This window comes from Notamacropus eugenii, chromosome 3, assembly GCF_028372415.1.
Source record: "Notamacropus eugenii isolate mMacEug1 chromosome 3, mMacEug1.pri_v2, whole genome shotgun sequence".
Lineage (NCBI taxonomy): Eukaryota > Metazoa > Chordata > Mammalia > Diprotodontia > Macropodidae > Notamacropus > Notamacropus eugenii.
Window position 1 is genome coordinate 468,248,999 of NC_092874.1, and position 17,528 is coordinate 468,266,526.

Genomic DNA, 17,528 nt, shown 5'->3' on the forward strand with positions numbered 1-17,528 from the left:
CACCACACCGAAAGATTAAGGGACTTACCTAGGAGGAACAGTTTGTTCTTGTCAAAGCCAGGACTGGAATTCAAGTGTTCTAGACTTCGAGGTTGCCTCTGTCCTCTACACTACCGCCTTATTGGTGTTGTTTAGTGGTTTTTTCAGTCGCGTCCGACTCTTTATGACCCCATTTGGGGTTTCTTGGCAAAGACACAGGAATACTTTGTGATTTCTCTCTCCAGCGAGGTAGACCGGGTTAAGTGACTTGTCCATGGTCATACAACCATTAAGCATCTAAGACCGAATTTGAACTCAGGTCTTCCTGACTCTAGGCATGGTGCTATATCCACTGTGCCACCTAGCTGCCCACACCAGGCTGCTTCTGGCAAATTATTATTTGCTGTTAAATGAGGAGGGAGGCGGGGTTGGACTGGCGGCTAAGCGCAAATCTGCCTCTAATATCCCAAGATACCACTCATATGTAATATTCATTTCTCAGAATATTTACCTATGTCGAGAAGAGGCGCCGTGGCATAGGAATTAGGAAGATTGCTCTGGCTTCAGGTTGTGTGATCCTGGGCAAGTCACTTAACTTTAAAACACTCCCAGGAAACTCTCTAAAACGCTTCAGAGAAGGTGCCGACCTGTATTGTCAGACGAAATTTCCTCAAACCGGAATTCCCTCTGCCAATCAAATCAGTCCATACTCTTGGACATCTCTCTGTGTGTATCTCTACGTCTCTGTCTTTGTCTCTCTGTGTCTCTTTCTCTATCTGTGCCTATCTCCCTGTGCCTCTCTGTCTCTGCCACCCCCTCCCTCTGCCCTATCGGAGGTAGTACCACATAGATAACATCATGGATCCATCGAAGTGGCGTGAACGTCTGGAAGGAAGGATGGATACAGGCATGGATGCCCTAGTAATGTGGAGACTGAAATCCTCAGACACCAGTGTCTCAGGCTCCAGGCATTTCAGACTCCGCGGTTTCAGAAGATATCGTTTGTTTCCTCAAACTCCTTCCAAGATGATTTGGAGATTTTATTTCTCTCCTTGGGTTTCTTTATAGGAGAGGAAATGTAGAGGTGTGGAGGAAGGGTGGCGGGGTACCTCTGCACCTGGCTGCTTTTCCTTACATTTCAATCGGGCTCTACTCCTCCACTGAGCGGTCAGGTAGCCAGCGTATTTGCACTTTGTATGTGACCATTGATTCGGGTTTTGAGTCAGTCTGGAAACACCCGTAGATAGAATCAGATCGCGCCAAACGAAGTGGATTATCCAGTACATCTAGAGAATAACAGTTATTTGTATCAAAGGCGGGCCATTTCCTAAAAGGTTCTGATCTAAGCGAGGACTTGAGAAAAACTGCGACTAGTTGGTCCTTCTGACCGCTGGGAGCACAGGTGTGTCCCGGTCAGGCAAGAGACGGACATGGGTCCTTTCGTGACCCCTCTCTGGACTGGCTACGGTTTGATCCCCCGCTTTTCGTCCAGTCTGATCAGAGCCTGCCCGAGGGACAGTCGGACGCCGGCTCAAGTTGCCGGGCCTTAGTCCCAGTCTTGAGGCAAAGGGGCTGCCGCGGAGGTGGCCGTCTCCTCTACAAGGAGCCTAGACTTCTCAAGAAAAGTTTATTTTGCCAGGTGTTTCCCTAACGAAAATCTAGCCCCAGGCCCCGGGAGGTTCATCCGGCATCCCCGCTCATCAAAAAGACTTGGTTTTTTGCAGGTTGCTTTGACTTCGGGACCGTGACTCTGGTTTTTGCTTCAGTACGTCCAAACTTTACTTTGGCACGTTGTTCAGACAAGAAAAAAGGAAGAAAAAAGAGAGGGGGTCACCCCCACGCACGCACACACACACTGGGTTGGTTGTAACTTCCTAGAGTCCCTGAGATTCGACTTCCTTTTTTTCCCTTCCCAATATCCCGATTCTCGGGCCAAGCCAACTCCTTGCCTTTTCCTAAGACGCCCAAGGGAAAATCATCCAGGGCGCTGGCACGACCTTGGTGCCCACTGGCCTGCCACCCTATGCTAGCGCTGCTACTTGGAAGATTTTCATACACAGTGTAATGAGCCGGCTACGAAAGCCCAACTGTGAAGCTGAGATCCCTCTAACGGGCCCAGGATCCTCAGTACTTCCAAGAGCCGGGGTCCTTTCCTCCCCTTCTCTTTCCCTCTCCCCCTCCCAACATGGGGTGAGAAAGTGAACTGCTTCTGAGAGCTTGGGGCTCAGGCACACCCCTCCTCCTCCCTCCACCTTCCAGGTCTCCTCCTTCCCAGCCCCTATCGGCTGAATCAGGAAGCTGGTGACGTCGGCAGGCGCTGACTGGCTGAAGACCGATAGGATCGCAGCCTCCGGCAAATTAAGGTGCAGAAGAGCGTGCGCCTGGGTGCAGTGGCCACCCCCTCCAGGCTTGCCCCGGCCACCGCTGCGGACCCGCTCTATAGCCTGTGCAGGGGCATCTAAACTCGGCCAAGCAGCAGGTCTCGGCAGCTACGGACCATCTGCCTTTGCCCAGGCCAAAGGGCACTAAGGGCCAGAGGCATGCACTAAATCCCTGGTATTTGCGCCCCGGAAGGTTTTCCTCAGTTCGGGAGCTTCCCGACTCCCCCAGGTCACCCTGCCCACCGCCCCCCTCCGCTGGCCTCCCTCGATCCGGCTGCCAATAGCCGAACTGACCCTCATTTCTCACCCAGTGCGGTCTTAGGTCTGCTTAACTGACCTTCAATGCTCCTGAGCTCGGGCAGGGTTTTGAGGGGGCAGAGCTGGGAGGGAAGAGAGCAGAGCCTTGGGGCTTCGGGAAGCTTAGGTAGAGGGCGATTTCTGCTGACAGCGTTTGGCTTCCGCTCTTCGCTTGTCTAGAAACTTTCCCTTATCTCCCTTTCTTTGTTCCCCTCTGATCTGGGGGAAAGCTGGGAGTGAGCCTCGTAGCCTTCCTGCCTGGCTAGGACCGCCGGGTGACAGCATGGAGTACACGGCGTCGCCCAAGCCACAGCTCTCTTCGCGGGCCAACGCTTTCTCCATCGCGGCGCTCATGTCCAGCGGAGGCGTCTCCAAGGAGAAGGAACCTTCCGAGAACACCATCAAACCTTTGGGTGAGTGAACGAGAAAATAGTCCCCAAGGCCCGGAGGCTGGGGCTGTCTCTGCAGAACCCCTGGCGTGCCCCACTCCTGCCTGTGCCCCGCGGGGTTCTCCTCATATCTGTGTTTCTGAGGCCATGGGTCTGCCGGGCAACCCTCCTGGCTCCGTAGCTCTGAGGAGTCTGGTGTGCCTGCTTGCTCTAGGCTAGATGGAAGAATGTCCTGGCTAAGTAAGGGGAAAAGGCAATGTGGAGCTCTAGGGAAAGCGGCCTCCCGTCCACTCGCAGCTCGGCAGAAATACAGAGAACCCGGAGGGACGGTTCCGCTCGGCAATGACAAGGAGCACACTAGGAGCTCTCTGCTCTATGCTCCACGCCCTGGTTCTGCTCAGTTTGCGAAATCCAAGAGGGATTTTCTCTTCTTTGGTTCTCACGGCCTGGAGCTTGACTTTTACCAAGGTTGAAGCTGTCAGAACTGCAGCTCTTCTCTTTCCTCCTCCCCCCCCCCCCCCATTGGGTTCCTAAGTAGCTGACTAGCAAACGTCCCGAATTGGGAGAGAGAATTCCCGGGTCCATTAAGTCCCCGGGCAGTGCCAGAATAGGCTGAGAGAAACCCAAGAGATCTAGCACTCCTCTTCTTGGAAGTGGGCTTCAAACTATCTAAACCAGCGACATTTCTCTGGAGAGTTTGAAAACGCTCGGTACAGAACAGAGTAGACTAGGTTTGGAATTAAAAACCAAACCAAACGACTTGCTTTACGAGGCTGTACCCCTGCTACCCCTGATCTCGGCTCGGCACAGAAGCTTTCCTGTTATCAGGCAGCCATCGCCTTAGAACTGCCTTCATTTTCCGTCGGGCTTGGTGAAAACATTAACCAGTAACCATTTTCGAAATTCCGCCCCTTTTAGTTACAGTGTTTATTTAGAAATCTTGGCCATTTATAGCAAACTTTAGGCCTACCGTGGCAAAGAATGGAGAAGTTTCTTCTTTCACGTGTGTAAGAAAGAGTTAGCTCGGAGGTCAGGGCCAAACTGCTGGAGGTTCCAGGTGGAGAAAAAGGGAGCATCCTTAGAAAGAAATGTTAACATTCTGGCCCGAAATAATTTTAATACTACGTCATAATTAACAGAGCTGGAGAACAGGCAGGAGCAATTGACAGACGGAAGGAAAGCAAATTTCCTTCCTTTTTTCCTTCTGTCCCTCTTTATCTTCCTCTTTTTCCTTTTGGTTCTTTTTCTTTCGTTTTCCAAGCATCCAAATTTAGCAGAAATGAGAGAGGGGAAACACACACACGCACACACACACACACACACACACACATACATATGGAGAGAGAGGGAGGGAGGGAGAGAGGGAGAGAGGGAGAGAGAGAGAGAGAGAGAGAGAGAGAGAGAGAGAGAGAGAGAGAGAGAGAGAGAGAGAGAGAGAGAGAGAATATCACATACTCAATAACTGGGGACCTGGCTGCTTGGTTCCAGAATTTCTGCTATAGGTTGCTGTAGATCCCCCAATTTTTTAGGTTCCATCTTCGGTCCCAGTCAACCATCTTGTCCTCTCTTTTCTGCTCCCTCTGATTTCTCTTTGAGAAACTTCCTTGGAGTTTCCCAAATCTACCAGCGGAAGAAAATAAAAATGTGTGTGTGTGGGGGGAAATATGGAAACCACTGACATCATTTTCGATCATCTTTCAAGGCTGGCATCTACTGTACTTCTCAGAGATATGTTTAGTTTCAGGGGAGTCCATGGGAGGTCTTTTTATTTTTATAAGGTCCTCTCTTATTTTTGATAGGCATCCTCCAAAGAGACCCTGCTGTGCTTTGGTACTATTGCAGACTGCCTCCAGCTAGCAGGTTCTCCGCTTGCCCCATCAGTCTCAACACTGGTTCATTTTTTTTAACCTGAGACATATCACCTTATAGATTAGGAGGTGTTCTCTCTCTCTCTCTCTCTCTCTCTCTCTCTCTCTCTCTCTCTCTCTCTCTGTCTGTCTCTCTCTCTCTCTCTCTCTCTGTCTCTCTCTCTGTCCTGAATTAAGAAGTGACAGAAAAGAAATACAGAGAAAGAAGGGAAAGAAAGATAAAGAACTAAATCATGCACAGAGAAAGGAGACATTCACACTCAGAAATGGAAATCACTGCCAGAGCTTTGGAATAAGGATCCCAAGGGAGAATTACTAAAATTCCCCAAGTGCCATTATACTGGCTATTTACACAGCTCACTGATCTATCCATAGACACCAAGGACTAAGCAGTCAGAAGTTGTTAAGAACTCCAAAATAGACGTGAGAGAGGGGCCTCCTGCTCCAGGATCTTTCTTTTCTCTGGGGCTCTATTTCCCACTATAGAGAAGACAGCTCTTTGGGGATCTAGGCTGCAACAGACTTTCCAAAGTCTCAGATTATGAAATGTTGCTGGATTTGTGGTGTTTGTGACAGTTTCCTGTCCCCTGTAGGTAAAAGTGTCCTGTCCCTGAATAAGGCCCTTGGGCTCAGACCTCCCTCAGGTAGTCAGTCAATGTAGCCCAGCATTCCAGTATAATAGGGAGACGAATTGGGGATCTCTATGGGATATCTGTCACCTATCCCTTAGGCCCAAAAAGGCGGCTTTGTTGACGGCTAAGGGGGAAGAATCCTGCCCTTTCCCCTCCTTTTTAAAGTGAAAGTAATAAAAAAAAGTCCAGTTCACTCCCCCACCTCAATTATATATTTCTCTGGCTTCTTTGGACTTCAAATATTTTTAGGAGTTATGACTTTAAAGAGAAGAATCGAGTTGTCTAGGGTTTCTAACAATAAATGGGGAACAATCGTAGCATTTCCCACCCCAGGCTTGTTGTGAGATGGGATAGAGTGATGTATCTGGAGTCAGGAAGCCCTGAGTTCAAATCTGATATTTTACACTAGTTATATTACTATGAGCAAATTACAACCTCTGTTTGTCATGATTTCCTCATCCATAAAATGGAAATAACAGTAGCACCAATCTTCCCAGGTTTTTGTAAGGATAAAATGAGATACTTTTAAAAGCACGCTGTAAACACTAAAGCATTGCATAAAATGTTAGCTGCCATTATAACATGATCATTACCATATTTAATATATCACAAGATGATAATGTATTACATATATTACAAATTAGTTTATACAACTTGTTATAATATAAACGTTGGAGAAGAGTTGCTGATGAACTTAGTAGAAGGTTATCCATTGGGAGCACCCTATATCCATTAAATTGCAGGTGCAGCTCCGAAACCCCGCAGTTATAGGTTATAGATTTACATAGTATAAAAACACATCTTTTTAAGTTTATTATCAATATTGTAAATTAGGGTTATACCGATATTATAAATTTATCTATATAGACATGTACATATCATGAATAATGATAATACTAGCTTTTATACAGCCCTTTAAGGAATGCAAAACATTGTACACCATCTCCTTTTAACTATAGTAATGTTGTCCATGTATTTATAATATAGATAGAATATATATTAATATAAAACAGAGATATAAGCAAGTGCACATTCTATAGATGAGCCCCTCCCGGGGCTCGACTCCCACGGCGATCTTTATTTGTAACTGGATATATCGTAAATCTGTTTCTGGGGTCTCCTTTCTCTGCTTGACCCTGAGGGCAGGCCTTGGTGGGGAGCTGTTTCGAGATTGCTTCACATTGCAAACTCAAGTAGTTGCTTTTTTAAGGATCGGAAGATTATGGAGACAATTAGGCAGGTCCCCCTGTGTTCTGTCAAAGTGACTGGCGAATTTGAGGACCCTCCTTGTCAGTCCATGCAAGGCTCCTTCCTGCTTGGTCCTTATTCTGGGCGGACGGGCGCTCTGTCCGCCCCCCGCAGCCCTAGCCCCCTGGTACCCGGGATTCTGCGTTAAGTCCCCCCAGCCCGACTCCCTTAGTCTCAGCCGGTATACTCTTACTTCAACCACCATCCTCAGGGCTGTAGGCTGAAAGGTCTATACAGACGTGGCCCTGGGAGCAGCCGGGGTCCCTCTGGGGATGCAGAGAATTGTGCTTTAGGGACCTCCTTTAGTTTCTAGCTGTTAGGGGATGCTGGCATGGGTGAAGGCCAAGGGAAGGCAAGCCTAGGGGTAGAAGTAAAGAGGGCTAAGGGCGGAAACCGGGGCAGGGGCGGGGATTGGTCGCCGAGCCCCCAGGTCTGGCTTTCAGCCTGTCTCTCTCCAAGATCCCGAAAGACTTCAGTCTAGACTTGAGATGGTTTGAAAGACTGACGGAAACATTTGCTGTCAGTCCCTCTCGTCCCCGACCTGGTCCTCCACCTCTCGAGTCCTGTGGCCCAGACGCAGCGCCCGGGAGAGCGAGCTCCCTGGGTTTTTTCGCAGAGCCCGAGTCTGCCCAAGCGGCTGTGTGAGGACGCGGCGCTCTTTGCCCTTGGCTTCCTCGCCTCTCACACTGCGGGCCGGCCCTTCCGGCCTCCACTGTCCTACCGCCAAAGCCGTGCTCCCGATCTGTCCCGGCCCGCAGCCTTCCCGAGTTCACCCACTTCTCTTTGCACTAGAACAATTCGTGGAGAAGACTTCCTGCGCCCAGCCCCTCGGAGACCTCCCGGGGCTCGACTCCCACGGCGACTTCGGCAGCAGCCTTGGAGGTGGCGGCGGCAGCCCTTCCTCTCTGTGCACGGAACCCCTCATCCCCACCACCCCCATTGTCCCCAGCGAAGAAATGGCCAAGATTGCCTGCAGTCTGGAGACCAAGGAGCTCTGGGATAAATTCCACGAACTGGGTACCGAGATGATCATCACCAAGTCGGGCAGGTAGCCGAGGCTCGGGGTATTCGGGGAACACGGGCGGAGGGAGAGCAGGGGCTGAATAAGCAGCCCCGCGGTGCCAGGGCAGGAATGGAAAGGAATTTCAGAGGGTCACAGGAAGGGCCCCCAGGGGCCAGCCACTCCAATCCCCTCATTTTACAGATCGGGAAACTAAGGCCCAGAGACTTGCTCTAGGTCAGTCATCCTGGATCCTAGATAAAGGGATGGAAGGCCCTCAGAGCCTCTCGAGTCTAACTCTCTCATATTACGGAGGAGGAAACTGAGGCACGGAGAGACTTGCTCACAGTCACACTAGTAGACAGAACCCTTGCTGCAGAGCAAGAAAACGCCATTCTCCTAAACATCGCTTTGGGAAAGATTTAAACCGGTCTTAGGCATAGACTCCTTTACAGGCAGGAGGGAGGGGAGAAGGTTAGGAATCTCCTAAAGTGTCTGGATCATCTCGAGGGTGGTAGTTGTTGGGGGTCGCCGACGCCATTCCTGGGGCAACATTCTTGCAAAGCGGAGGCCCAGCTGTCAGGAGGCCCCTGGTATTTCGATCCAGGGGTACCTTGGGGCCTCGATGCAGAAAAGGCAGGGCTCGGGGGGAAAGTCTGAAAGGAGGGAGGGCAGGGAGTTGGGAGCTGAGAAGAAGCTCGAAATCCAGGGAGACCCCAGGCTGGGAGCAAGCCCGGGCCGCCTTAAAAAAACAGACTCTGGGCAGAGGGCAGGCAGAGCTGGCTTGAGACGGGGATTTATCCGGTTGATCACGGTCGCCGCCAGACTGGAATTTCCTCAGTCGGAATGGCCCAGACCCCTTGGGAACTGGGAGCCCGAGGCTTCCCTATTTATCCTTCCTAGTTTGCAGACTACTCCAGAACTTAAAAAAAAAAAAAAAGTTAAAAAAAATTAAGGTAATGCTGGGGGCTGGGCGGGGGGAAGGGGGCGGGGCGGAACCTGCATAGGCGGTTGTCGATATAATATGGATTCTAAATTTAGAGCTCTAAGACATTCAGGGCTATCTAGTACAAAGCCCGCTTTTACCGAGGGCGATACTGTGGTCTAAAGAGGTAAGTGACTGGTCCAGGTTGCTACGTGTAGTACGTGGCAGAGCGAGATTCGAACCACACTGTTTTTATTCCAAGTCCAAATTCTTGCCACTGAATTAGACTTGGAAGGGACCTCCAAAGCATCAGGCCCAAGGATTCTTACTATTTTAGGGGGTCCGTGAACTTGCCCGGGAAAAATACATCTTTATTTTCATTACTCTTTAGTTTCTTTCGTCTTCTTATGAATTTTATTTTTTGCATTTAAAAAAACATTATTCTGAGAAGGGCTCCATAAGTTTCACCAGACTGCCAAAGGGATCTGTGACACACACACACAAAAATAAGATTAAGAATCTTTGATAGAACCCAACTCCCCTCTTTTACAGAGGAGGAAACTGAGGCAAGTTTTCAGTCGAGTAAGCAGGTCAACAAGCTTTTATTAAGAGCCTATTAAGTGCTAAACTTTAGGGGGAGTAATGTGGTCAAGCTCATAGAGCTAGTAATTAGAAGAAGTAGGACTCGAACCCAGATTCTCATTTCCTGCTCGACTCTGGTTCAAACCGATTTAAAAAAACAAATCCATATAAGGAAGAACAGAAAGACTGCTCACTTTTCGGGTGATGATATTAGGCGAAGTGTGTTATGCGAGCTGGCTTGGGGAAAGATGTAGAGAGATTTAGGAAGAACAGGTTTCCAGGTACTGCTGAGTGCACTTAGCGGACCGAGGGAAGACCAGTCGCTTCCACAGGTTGCCCAAGGACCCCAAGCACCAAAGCCATCGCCCTCTCTTCCATCTAAGGACCAGCCAGTTAGAAGTAAACTGGATTTGTCTGTCTTCACATCACTTCCAAAGCCAAGTGTACAGGAAAGAAAGGGAGATTTTGCCGGGGGTGGGGGGTAGCTAAGTACCTTGCCCAGGTTGGGGCACTGCTTGGGTAGCCCAGGGTTAGAGCTATGGGTCAGTGGATTTTGTCCTCAAACCTTCTAGTGGTGGTTGGAAACAGCTGAAGTCATTATCCTGAAGCAACTGTGTCTGAGCCCTAACCCGCAGCCAAAGTTCATTGTAAAAGAACTTTCTTCTCTCCTTGGTCACAAATGCTTACTTCAACGGGTACCCCTAAAAATGTCAGCATCAAAGCATTCTGAGAAATCTGTGCTGGTACTCGGACCCTATCAGTGCTCTGAGTCCCTGGAGCTCGGGAGTCGTGGTATGAGGCGATTTTAGCACAAAAATATTTGTCTTGAGAAGGAAGGAGGCACTCAGTGGGTAGAGAGGAAGCCCTGGAGCCAGGAAGTCCCTAATTCAAGTCTTGCCTCTGACACATACTAATTGAGTAGCCCGACGCAAGTCAATTAAGCCTCTAGGCTCCCAAAGCCAACTACCTGAGACTGTAAATTACAGATTTACCATTCCATCAGCAAAAGAGTTTCCAAGCCTGGAGTTCCCCCCCTGGATGAAATAAAAGACCCTAAACAAAACAAATTGAGGACGTTTGCAGTTTACAAACTATTGGAGGAGTATTTAGGAAAGGGTATGTGACGTTTTTGTTATGTAAATAAAAGCAGGGGTCAGGAGAGACCCCTTAGAATGAAACCCTGGCAATGATTAGTTGGAAAGTCACTTAACCTCTGTCAGTCTCAGTTTCCTCGTCTATAGAGCAAGGATGACAGCACCTGTGGCACCTATCTTACCTGCTGGAAGGATCAAGTGGGATAAAGGTTTAAAGCGCTCTGTAAATGTCAGCTATCACAATAAATCCGGCCCACGTGAGAAAGACAATTCTATCCCAGCCAAGAAATTTAGCCCAGATGGGAATTGTAGGGCGAACTTCGAGAATTTTTGACCTTCCCGATGGGCAACAATGTGCTAGGCAAGGGAATAAGCTGTTAGAACCCCTTGGATCATTTTCTTCACCCTCAAAGCTTTTAATTAAGGAATCAGTTCATTAATCACTTCCCCCATTTCAGCCCAAGTTTGTGGATGCATGTGTGACTGATCCTTTCCTCCGGTTTAAGGCGAATGTTTCCTACCATTCGGGTGTCGTTTTCCGGGGTGGACCCTGAAGCTAAGTACATCGTTCTGATGGATATCGTTCCCGTGGACAACAAGAGATACAGATATGCCTACCACCGCTCGTCCTGGCTGGTGGCTGGCAAGGCGGACCCTCCTCTTCCTGCAAGGTTTGTCCTCCTCGATACCGGTTTTCTCATGTGAGAAATATTTGCTTACAACCTCCCCCCACCCTTAGCTATCTGCAGAATTCCTCTGGACTGCCCAGAGAGTTCTGCATGGGGATTTAAAGTAGTCTGTTTTTAAACCTGCTGCTGCTGATTCTGGGAGGAAAGCACCCAAGCAAACCAGGAGGGCTGACTTTGCTAAAAACCAGAGTTAATCCTGGGTGAGGCTATTTACAGACAGAAAGCAGCACCCTTTCTTTGGATCCTTGATCTAATCCTCCCCCAACCCTCTGTATCATCTGGAATTTGCAATATTAAAATTTACAAGAGATCAGAGGCCAGTGAAGACAGAAAAGATATGATTACTCAACTGGTATTTAATTGACTAATTACAATGAATATTTGTTGCTAGTTTAGTTAGATCACATCATAAACAGATTATTCTATGTCAATCGTTTTCTCATCTTAAGGGAATAGATTTATTGCTATTATTTTAATAGATCGATAATCAATAAACTTTTATTAAGCTTTAGTATGTTCCAGGCAAGGGCAGCTAGTTGTCAAAGTGGATGGAGTGCCCCAGTTTAAAGTCAAGAAGGCTCATCTTCCTGAGTTCAAATCTGACCCAGCTGTGTGACCCTGGGCAAATCCCTTAACCCTTTTGCCCCAGTTTCCTCATCTGTAAAATGAATTGGAGAAGGAAATGACAAACCCCATCAATATCTTTGCCAAGAAAACCCCAAATGGAGTCACGAAAAGTCAGACACGACTGAACAAACACATGTGCCAGGCACTGTGCTAATCATTATTATTAACATTATTATCTTATGATCATCTACTAAGTCATAGAGAAGTGTTGGTCTGAATGCATGTATGTGGCGGGGGGAGGGGTCCAAGAAAGTCTGAATCATTGGGATAAGAATATGATCTACATCCTTAGGTATGGTGGTTTTTTTGTTGTTAGTGGTTGTTTTGGATCTATAGGGAACACCCTCCATCAGTGGAGTTCAGGGAACTCAAGTCTGCCTGGGTTCAAATGATTCCCAGATCAACTTTCTGTCCCCATCCCCACCATTCTGCATCATTGTTGAAGCAAGCAGCCCCTGTGTCCTTTTCTAAGGCACTCTTTCTAAATAGAGTTTTTAGATTGCAGTGTATTTTTTTTTTTTTTTTGGCATTTACTGTTCCAAGGCACCAAATAAGGGAGTTTCTAATGAGCAAGAAGATGCTTCATTAGAGGGAAAGTGAGCAACAATAACTAGGTTATATAGTGCCTTAATGTTTATAAAATACTTTACACATATTATCCAATTCTATCTTCTTAACAACCCCAAGAGACAGATTCTATTATCATCCCCATTTAATGGACCTGAAAACTGAGGCAGAGGTTCAGTGACCAATGAGAGTTTGCCCTCCCTTCCCAAACTGTTGTGTTCATTTTACCTATATTTTGTAAATGCTTACATGGGTATATGTTGCTTCCATGAATCATATACAATCTTCTTGAGGGCAAGAACTGTTCCAATTTTGTCCTTGTATCCCCTGCACCTAGTACGGCTCTTGGCTTATTATAGCTGCTTTATAAATGCTGGCTTATTGATTGGAAACTGAAAGTTCCAGAAGTCAATTGTGTAGTTCAACTGAAACAAAACACCAAGAGTTAACTTGATTCTGCGTAGAGTACTTAAAGGAAGAATGTTCCCAACAGTTGCATGAATATTTGCTCTTTTTGTCTAACTAGAACTTTGTGTTAGAGCTAGGATTTTATCAGAGAACCCACTCTCCCTGCTATTTGGATGCCGTTCTGATGGAACATTAGACATGCTTGGTGTGGGGGAGGCAGTTTGGTGTAGTGGGGAAAATGCTGCCTGGAAAAATCAGAGGACTGGGGAAGTCTTCACACCCTTTCCTCTCCCCCCACCCTTTGCACTTGTGTGATTTGGGGGCAAATAACCCAACCACCCGGACATGAGTTTCCTTGCCTACGGTTTCTGAATAACATACCAATTGTTCTAAAATGTGGAGTTGAATGAAAAGGGCCCTCTCAGCTAGAAATATGCTATTTTGCACTTTCAAAGGACTGTTCCTTCACCTAGAGAAGTTATTCTCTCTTTAAAAGGTGCTCAGGAGGAGGACACTGAGCACTTGCTGAAATCCCACTGACAAAAGAATTGGCTCCAGAGGGATTTCACAGACAACACAGCAGCCCCCCCCCCTCCCCATTGTTAGGCGTTCCTATGGGGACAAGGATAGGATCAATGCTTTTCATTGATCAAGGGAGAAAGTCTCATTGAGGAGATTCTCTTTACCAGCAAAGGTCAGCACCTTCTTTTCAATTCACATTTTTATAAAGAGAATAACCTGGAGTACTGAGGTGGTCAATGACATGTCCAGAGTCACCCAGCCAGGATGTGCCAGGGCAGGTCTTGAATACAGGTCTTCTTGACTTCTTGGCTATACTATATTATAGTATACTATACACTATATAAGATTTCTTGGTCTTCTTGAACACAGATCTTGCCTCACTGCCTTACTCTCTACTCATGTACGCATGCACATACATGTGAATATCATGGATTATAAATATGTGTGAGAGGGAGTTCCATGTAGTGGATAGAGAGTTAGCATTAGAGCTTAAGTGCCACCTTTGACAAATCCCACCTGTGTGACTTTGGATAAGTCAGTGCTCCTGGCACCTAAGGCCATCAGGCGCAGAGAAGGTGCTGTCCTGCATTGATGGAGGCATTTTCCTCACTTAGGAGTTCCATATAGTAATGACAATTATAGATCTAGTCTCTCCCTCTGTCTCTGTCTCTGTCTCTCTCTCTGTCTCTCTCTCTCTGTCTCTGTCTCTCTCTGTCTCTCTGTCTCTCTCTGTCTCTCTCTCTCTGTCTCTCTCTGTCTCTCTCTCTGTCTCTCTCTCTGTCTCTGTCTGTCTGTCTGTCTCTCTCTCTCTCTCTCTCTCTCTCTCCCCCCACACAGGGATAGGGACCAAGATTTTCTTGGTAAGGAAAGGAGAGGTCATTACCTCCTTTGAAATTTAACAGCATTAGAGAGAATTACTTGGGACTCTAAAAGGTTAAATAATTTGCCCGACTCACATAACCAATACGTATCAGAGGCAGAATTTAAACTTCATTTTACATCTTTTCCCTTCCCTTTTCCCTCCCCCCACCTCTTCACACACTCTGAACCTTCTTTGAAAGAGGAGCTGTTTTAGTGCCCCTCTCCCCTACCCCATGAGAGAGACAATGGGGGTAAGTTCCTATGTATGTCTATATGTATGTATATTTTTATGTCATACCCCCCCCCCCACATACACACTCACACATATACACAGCAGCGTCTATAACTACACAGATATTTAAGTGAATGCAATTGACACTCTCTGCTACTGACCGAATCAGGCTATTGGTGGACCAGCAGCTGGCTCTTTGAAGAAAATGATTGTTTGGGAGTCTGTTTTAAGTGGAAAAACCCTATTAGGAGTGCCTTTGCAGATCCCTTCCTTTTCTCCCTCTTCCCCTTTTCTGATCCTCCCTCCCTTCCCAGTGACGCTCTCACTCTATTGACACACACATTTTCTTCCTATCTAAAGGCCTTATGTGTCCTGGTGACAGAGGGTGGCAGACATGAAAGTCAGCAGGTCTCTGGAAATGTGACATCTCTTGTTGATGTTACTGCTTTGTTGGTAACTGTCGAAGGGAAATGCTTCCCAATAGCTACCTAAACTCAAGCATGTTTAAGCTGCTGCTGGAATTTTAAGTCTATCTGGGGACTGGTGAAAAGAAGGGCTTCCTTCATTAAGTTTCTTTTGCCTTCATTCCTCCTTCAACCTACTATTCATCACCAGTTTCTATGAAATGTAAAGATGTCTTGATCCATTCAATCCAATTTATAGAGGTCACTATTCATCCTTAGACCCTGTCCCATTTTGCAGTCCCAGTTGGGTGAGGAATTCGAAATGATCATATATATGTTGTGCTGAGTGAATCCTATTGAAATTCAAAGATTATATATGATTTGGGAGAGATTTCTTTGGTGTGGGGTAACTTCAGATATGAAAATTCCCTTTACCAATGCAGATTGACAGCTCATGTTCATGACTGTTCTAGAGAGCATAAATCTAAATCCTCCATCACAGTTGCCTGGAGCAGGAGAGGGTAAATAACTTGACCATAGTCTCAAAGGCAGGACAAATTCTTCCGAGGTCTTACTTCCCAAGGCCAACCCTTTATGCTCTAGACTATGCTCATCTTTGCAGTACATATAACATCATTTTAAATCTACATTTGCTTTCAAAGTTCCTCCGCAATAATATTCCATCAGAAATAATCTTTTTTTAAAAAGGAAAACACCATTTTGTGTTCACATGAGGCAGACGTTGCCTGGGATTTATGAAAATATGTTACATTTTGGCATAGTCTTTTTCTGAGTTTCCTGACCAGAGAAAATGAATTGTTTGCCCAGATATTGAGGAGCATGGCCAGTAAGCTAATAGTGCTCAGACACCAGGACAAAAAAATAATCTCACCAGTTTCTAGAATCCTAAGGAATCTCTCCTTTCATTTTTTTTCTTTTGGCACTGAAAAAGCCTCTTCTTTCAAACTGACAAGGTGCAGAGAGCTGTCATTTAAAAGCTGCTCTGCTCCTGGATTTGCACACATCGTGAAATCCCTTTCTTCCTGCTGTCAGAGACTAAAACAACTATTTGTTACCAAAGAACATTTTAATCGAAAGCTTTTTTGGACACTCCCCTTTCAAACCCTTTAAAGTATTTCCAGGGGTTGGCTTCCCAGCAAAATCCTTGCTGTTCTGAACCTTTCTGCACAGCATGTTGGTGAGCCATTATAAGTTTCAGCATGCACACCTTGTCTTTCCCTGTCTTCTGTTTTGTCTTTTCCCCCTGTGACAAGCTGTGACCTGGACTCCTTGGCCACCCTCTCAGCTTTCTCTAATTGTATTATAAGAGATTTTTAAGGGTTGACCTTAGGAAGCCAGACACAGCTGCAAGGAGCTATGTTGGAATCGGATTTTTTTCTTTAATTCAATTCAATCCAACAAGTGTTTATGGAGGGTCTACCAAGTGCCAGGCAGCATGCTGGTGATAGAAAGGCAAAAATGAAGCTGTCCTTTTCCTTAAGGAGTTTGTATTATATTTAAGGACATAGGATGGGTACAGATACATATGTATTATGTATGTGTATATATATTTGTATATGTATGTATGTATGTATATATAGACACAGAACAAATACAAAATCATTTCCTGGGTAAGGTAGGAGAATTGTGCTTTGAAGAAAGATAGAAATTCCATGAGATGGAACTGAAAACGAAACACATTCCAAGCATGGCGATGGCCGATACAAAAAGGTATGGAAGTGGGTGATGGAAGGGCATATATAAGGAAGAGCGAATGTGCCAGGTTGACTTTGTAGAATATGTGAGATAGAGTAATATACAGTTAGTCTAGAAAGAGTATTCAGAACCAGATTATGCAAGGCTTTGAGCTCTAAACCAAAAAGACTGCATTTTATCCTAGAGGCAATAGGGAGCCATTGACATTTCTTGAGGGAGTGACATGGCTAGATGTATACTTGGTCATTCTAGCCTAGTTCACAATGTTTGAATATAGTTATAAATAACCTACATAATGTCATAGGATTCAAGCTGGAAAGCACATAGAAGTTTCAACCTTCTTACTTTACAAATGAGAAACCTGAAGCTCAAGCAGGTGGAACCCGTCCAAGGTTATACAAGTGGCAAAGTCATGATTTGAATCTGGGTTCTCCTACTGCAAATTCCAAGGTGCTTCCAATGTACTACATTTATATATAAAAATTTTAAAATTTAACAAGTACGTACAGGAAGAATTTCCCACCTAATATATGGAAAGGAATGTCTTCCCAATTATATTGAGAACCTACCCCTCCCAAGTTTCTAATTTTTGTGAATTCTCATCATAAATCGACTATAAATAGATTGCTCCAAAGTTGAGACACCACAGAAAATCATTTGGTTATTCCAGACAAGCTCATTTTACACTCATCTCACCACAATTACCCACGTGCAGTTTTAAGATGAAATTTCTTCTTTTTAAGTCTCTGGTTCATTTGTCTTCCATGATCCTCCACCCTCACCTAGATAAAATACTCTCACCCTCAGTTAAAGAATGAGGGATCAAGCTTCATTCAAGGTAGTGAGTGATTGTGTAGTCCTGGAATGCAGGCACTCATTTCTATAATCCACTCGTAGCCCAGGAATTTAGGACAAGACCCTGCTGTTTGTGTCTGGTGGAGAGCTCTGGTTCTTACAAAATTTGCATGGCTGTTGAACACCTCAGAGAGTTTTGAATGGCTCTGTTGACTTGACAGGGGCATAAGAGACCCATATGGAAAATGGCTCAAACCTGTCTCTGCCACTTCCCTGCCTCATCAGTGCCCAGTCTGCAGCAAGAACTGAACA

The 17,528-nt window shown here is 46.2% G+C and overlaps 1 protein-coding gene across 1 annotated transcript in view; it reads left to right on the forward strand.

The window, feature by feature from the left end:
• The first annotated feature begins 2,357 nt into the window (after positions 1 to 2,357).
• TBX20 (T-box transcription factor 20) overlaps positions 2,358 to 17,528 on the forward strand; it is a 72,027-nt gene continuing 56,856 nt past the window's right edge. The window contains exons 1-3 of the mRNA XM_072598858.1: positions 2,358 to 3,070; positions 7,587 to 7,842; positions 10,902 to 11,066. Coding sequence (XP_072454959.1) covers positions 2,941 to 3,070; positions 7,587 to 7,842; positions 10,902 to 11,066 — 551 coding nt within the window. The 5' untranslated portion in view covers positions 2,358 to 2,940. The remainder of the gene's footprint in view (positions 3,071 to 7,586; positions 7,843 to 10,901; positions 11,067 to 17,528) is intronic.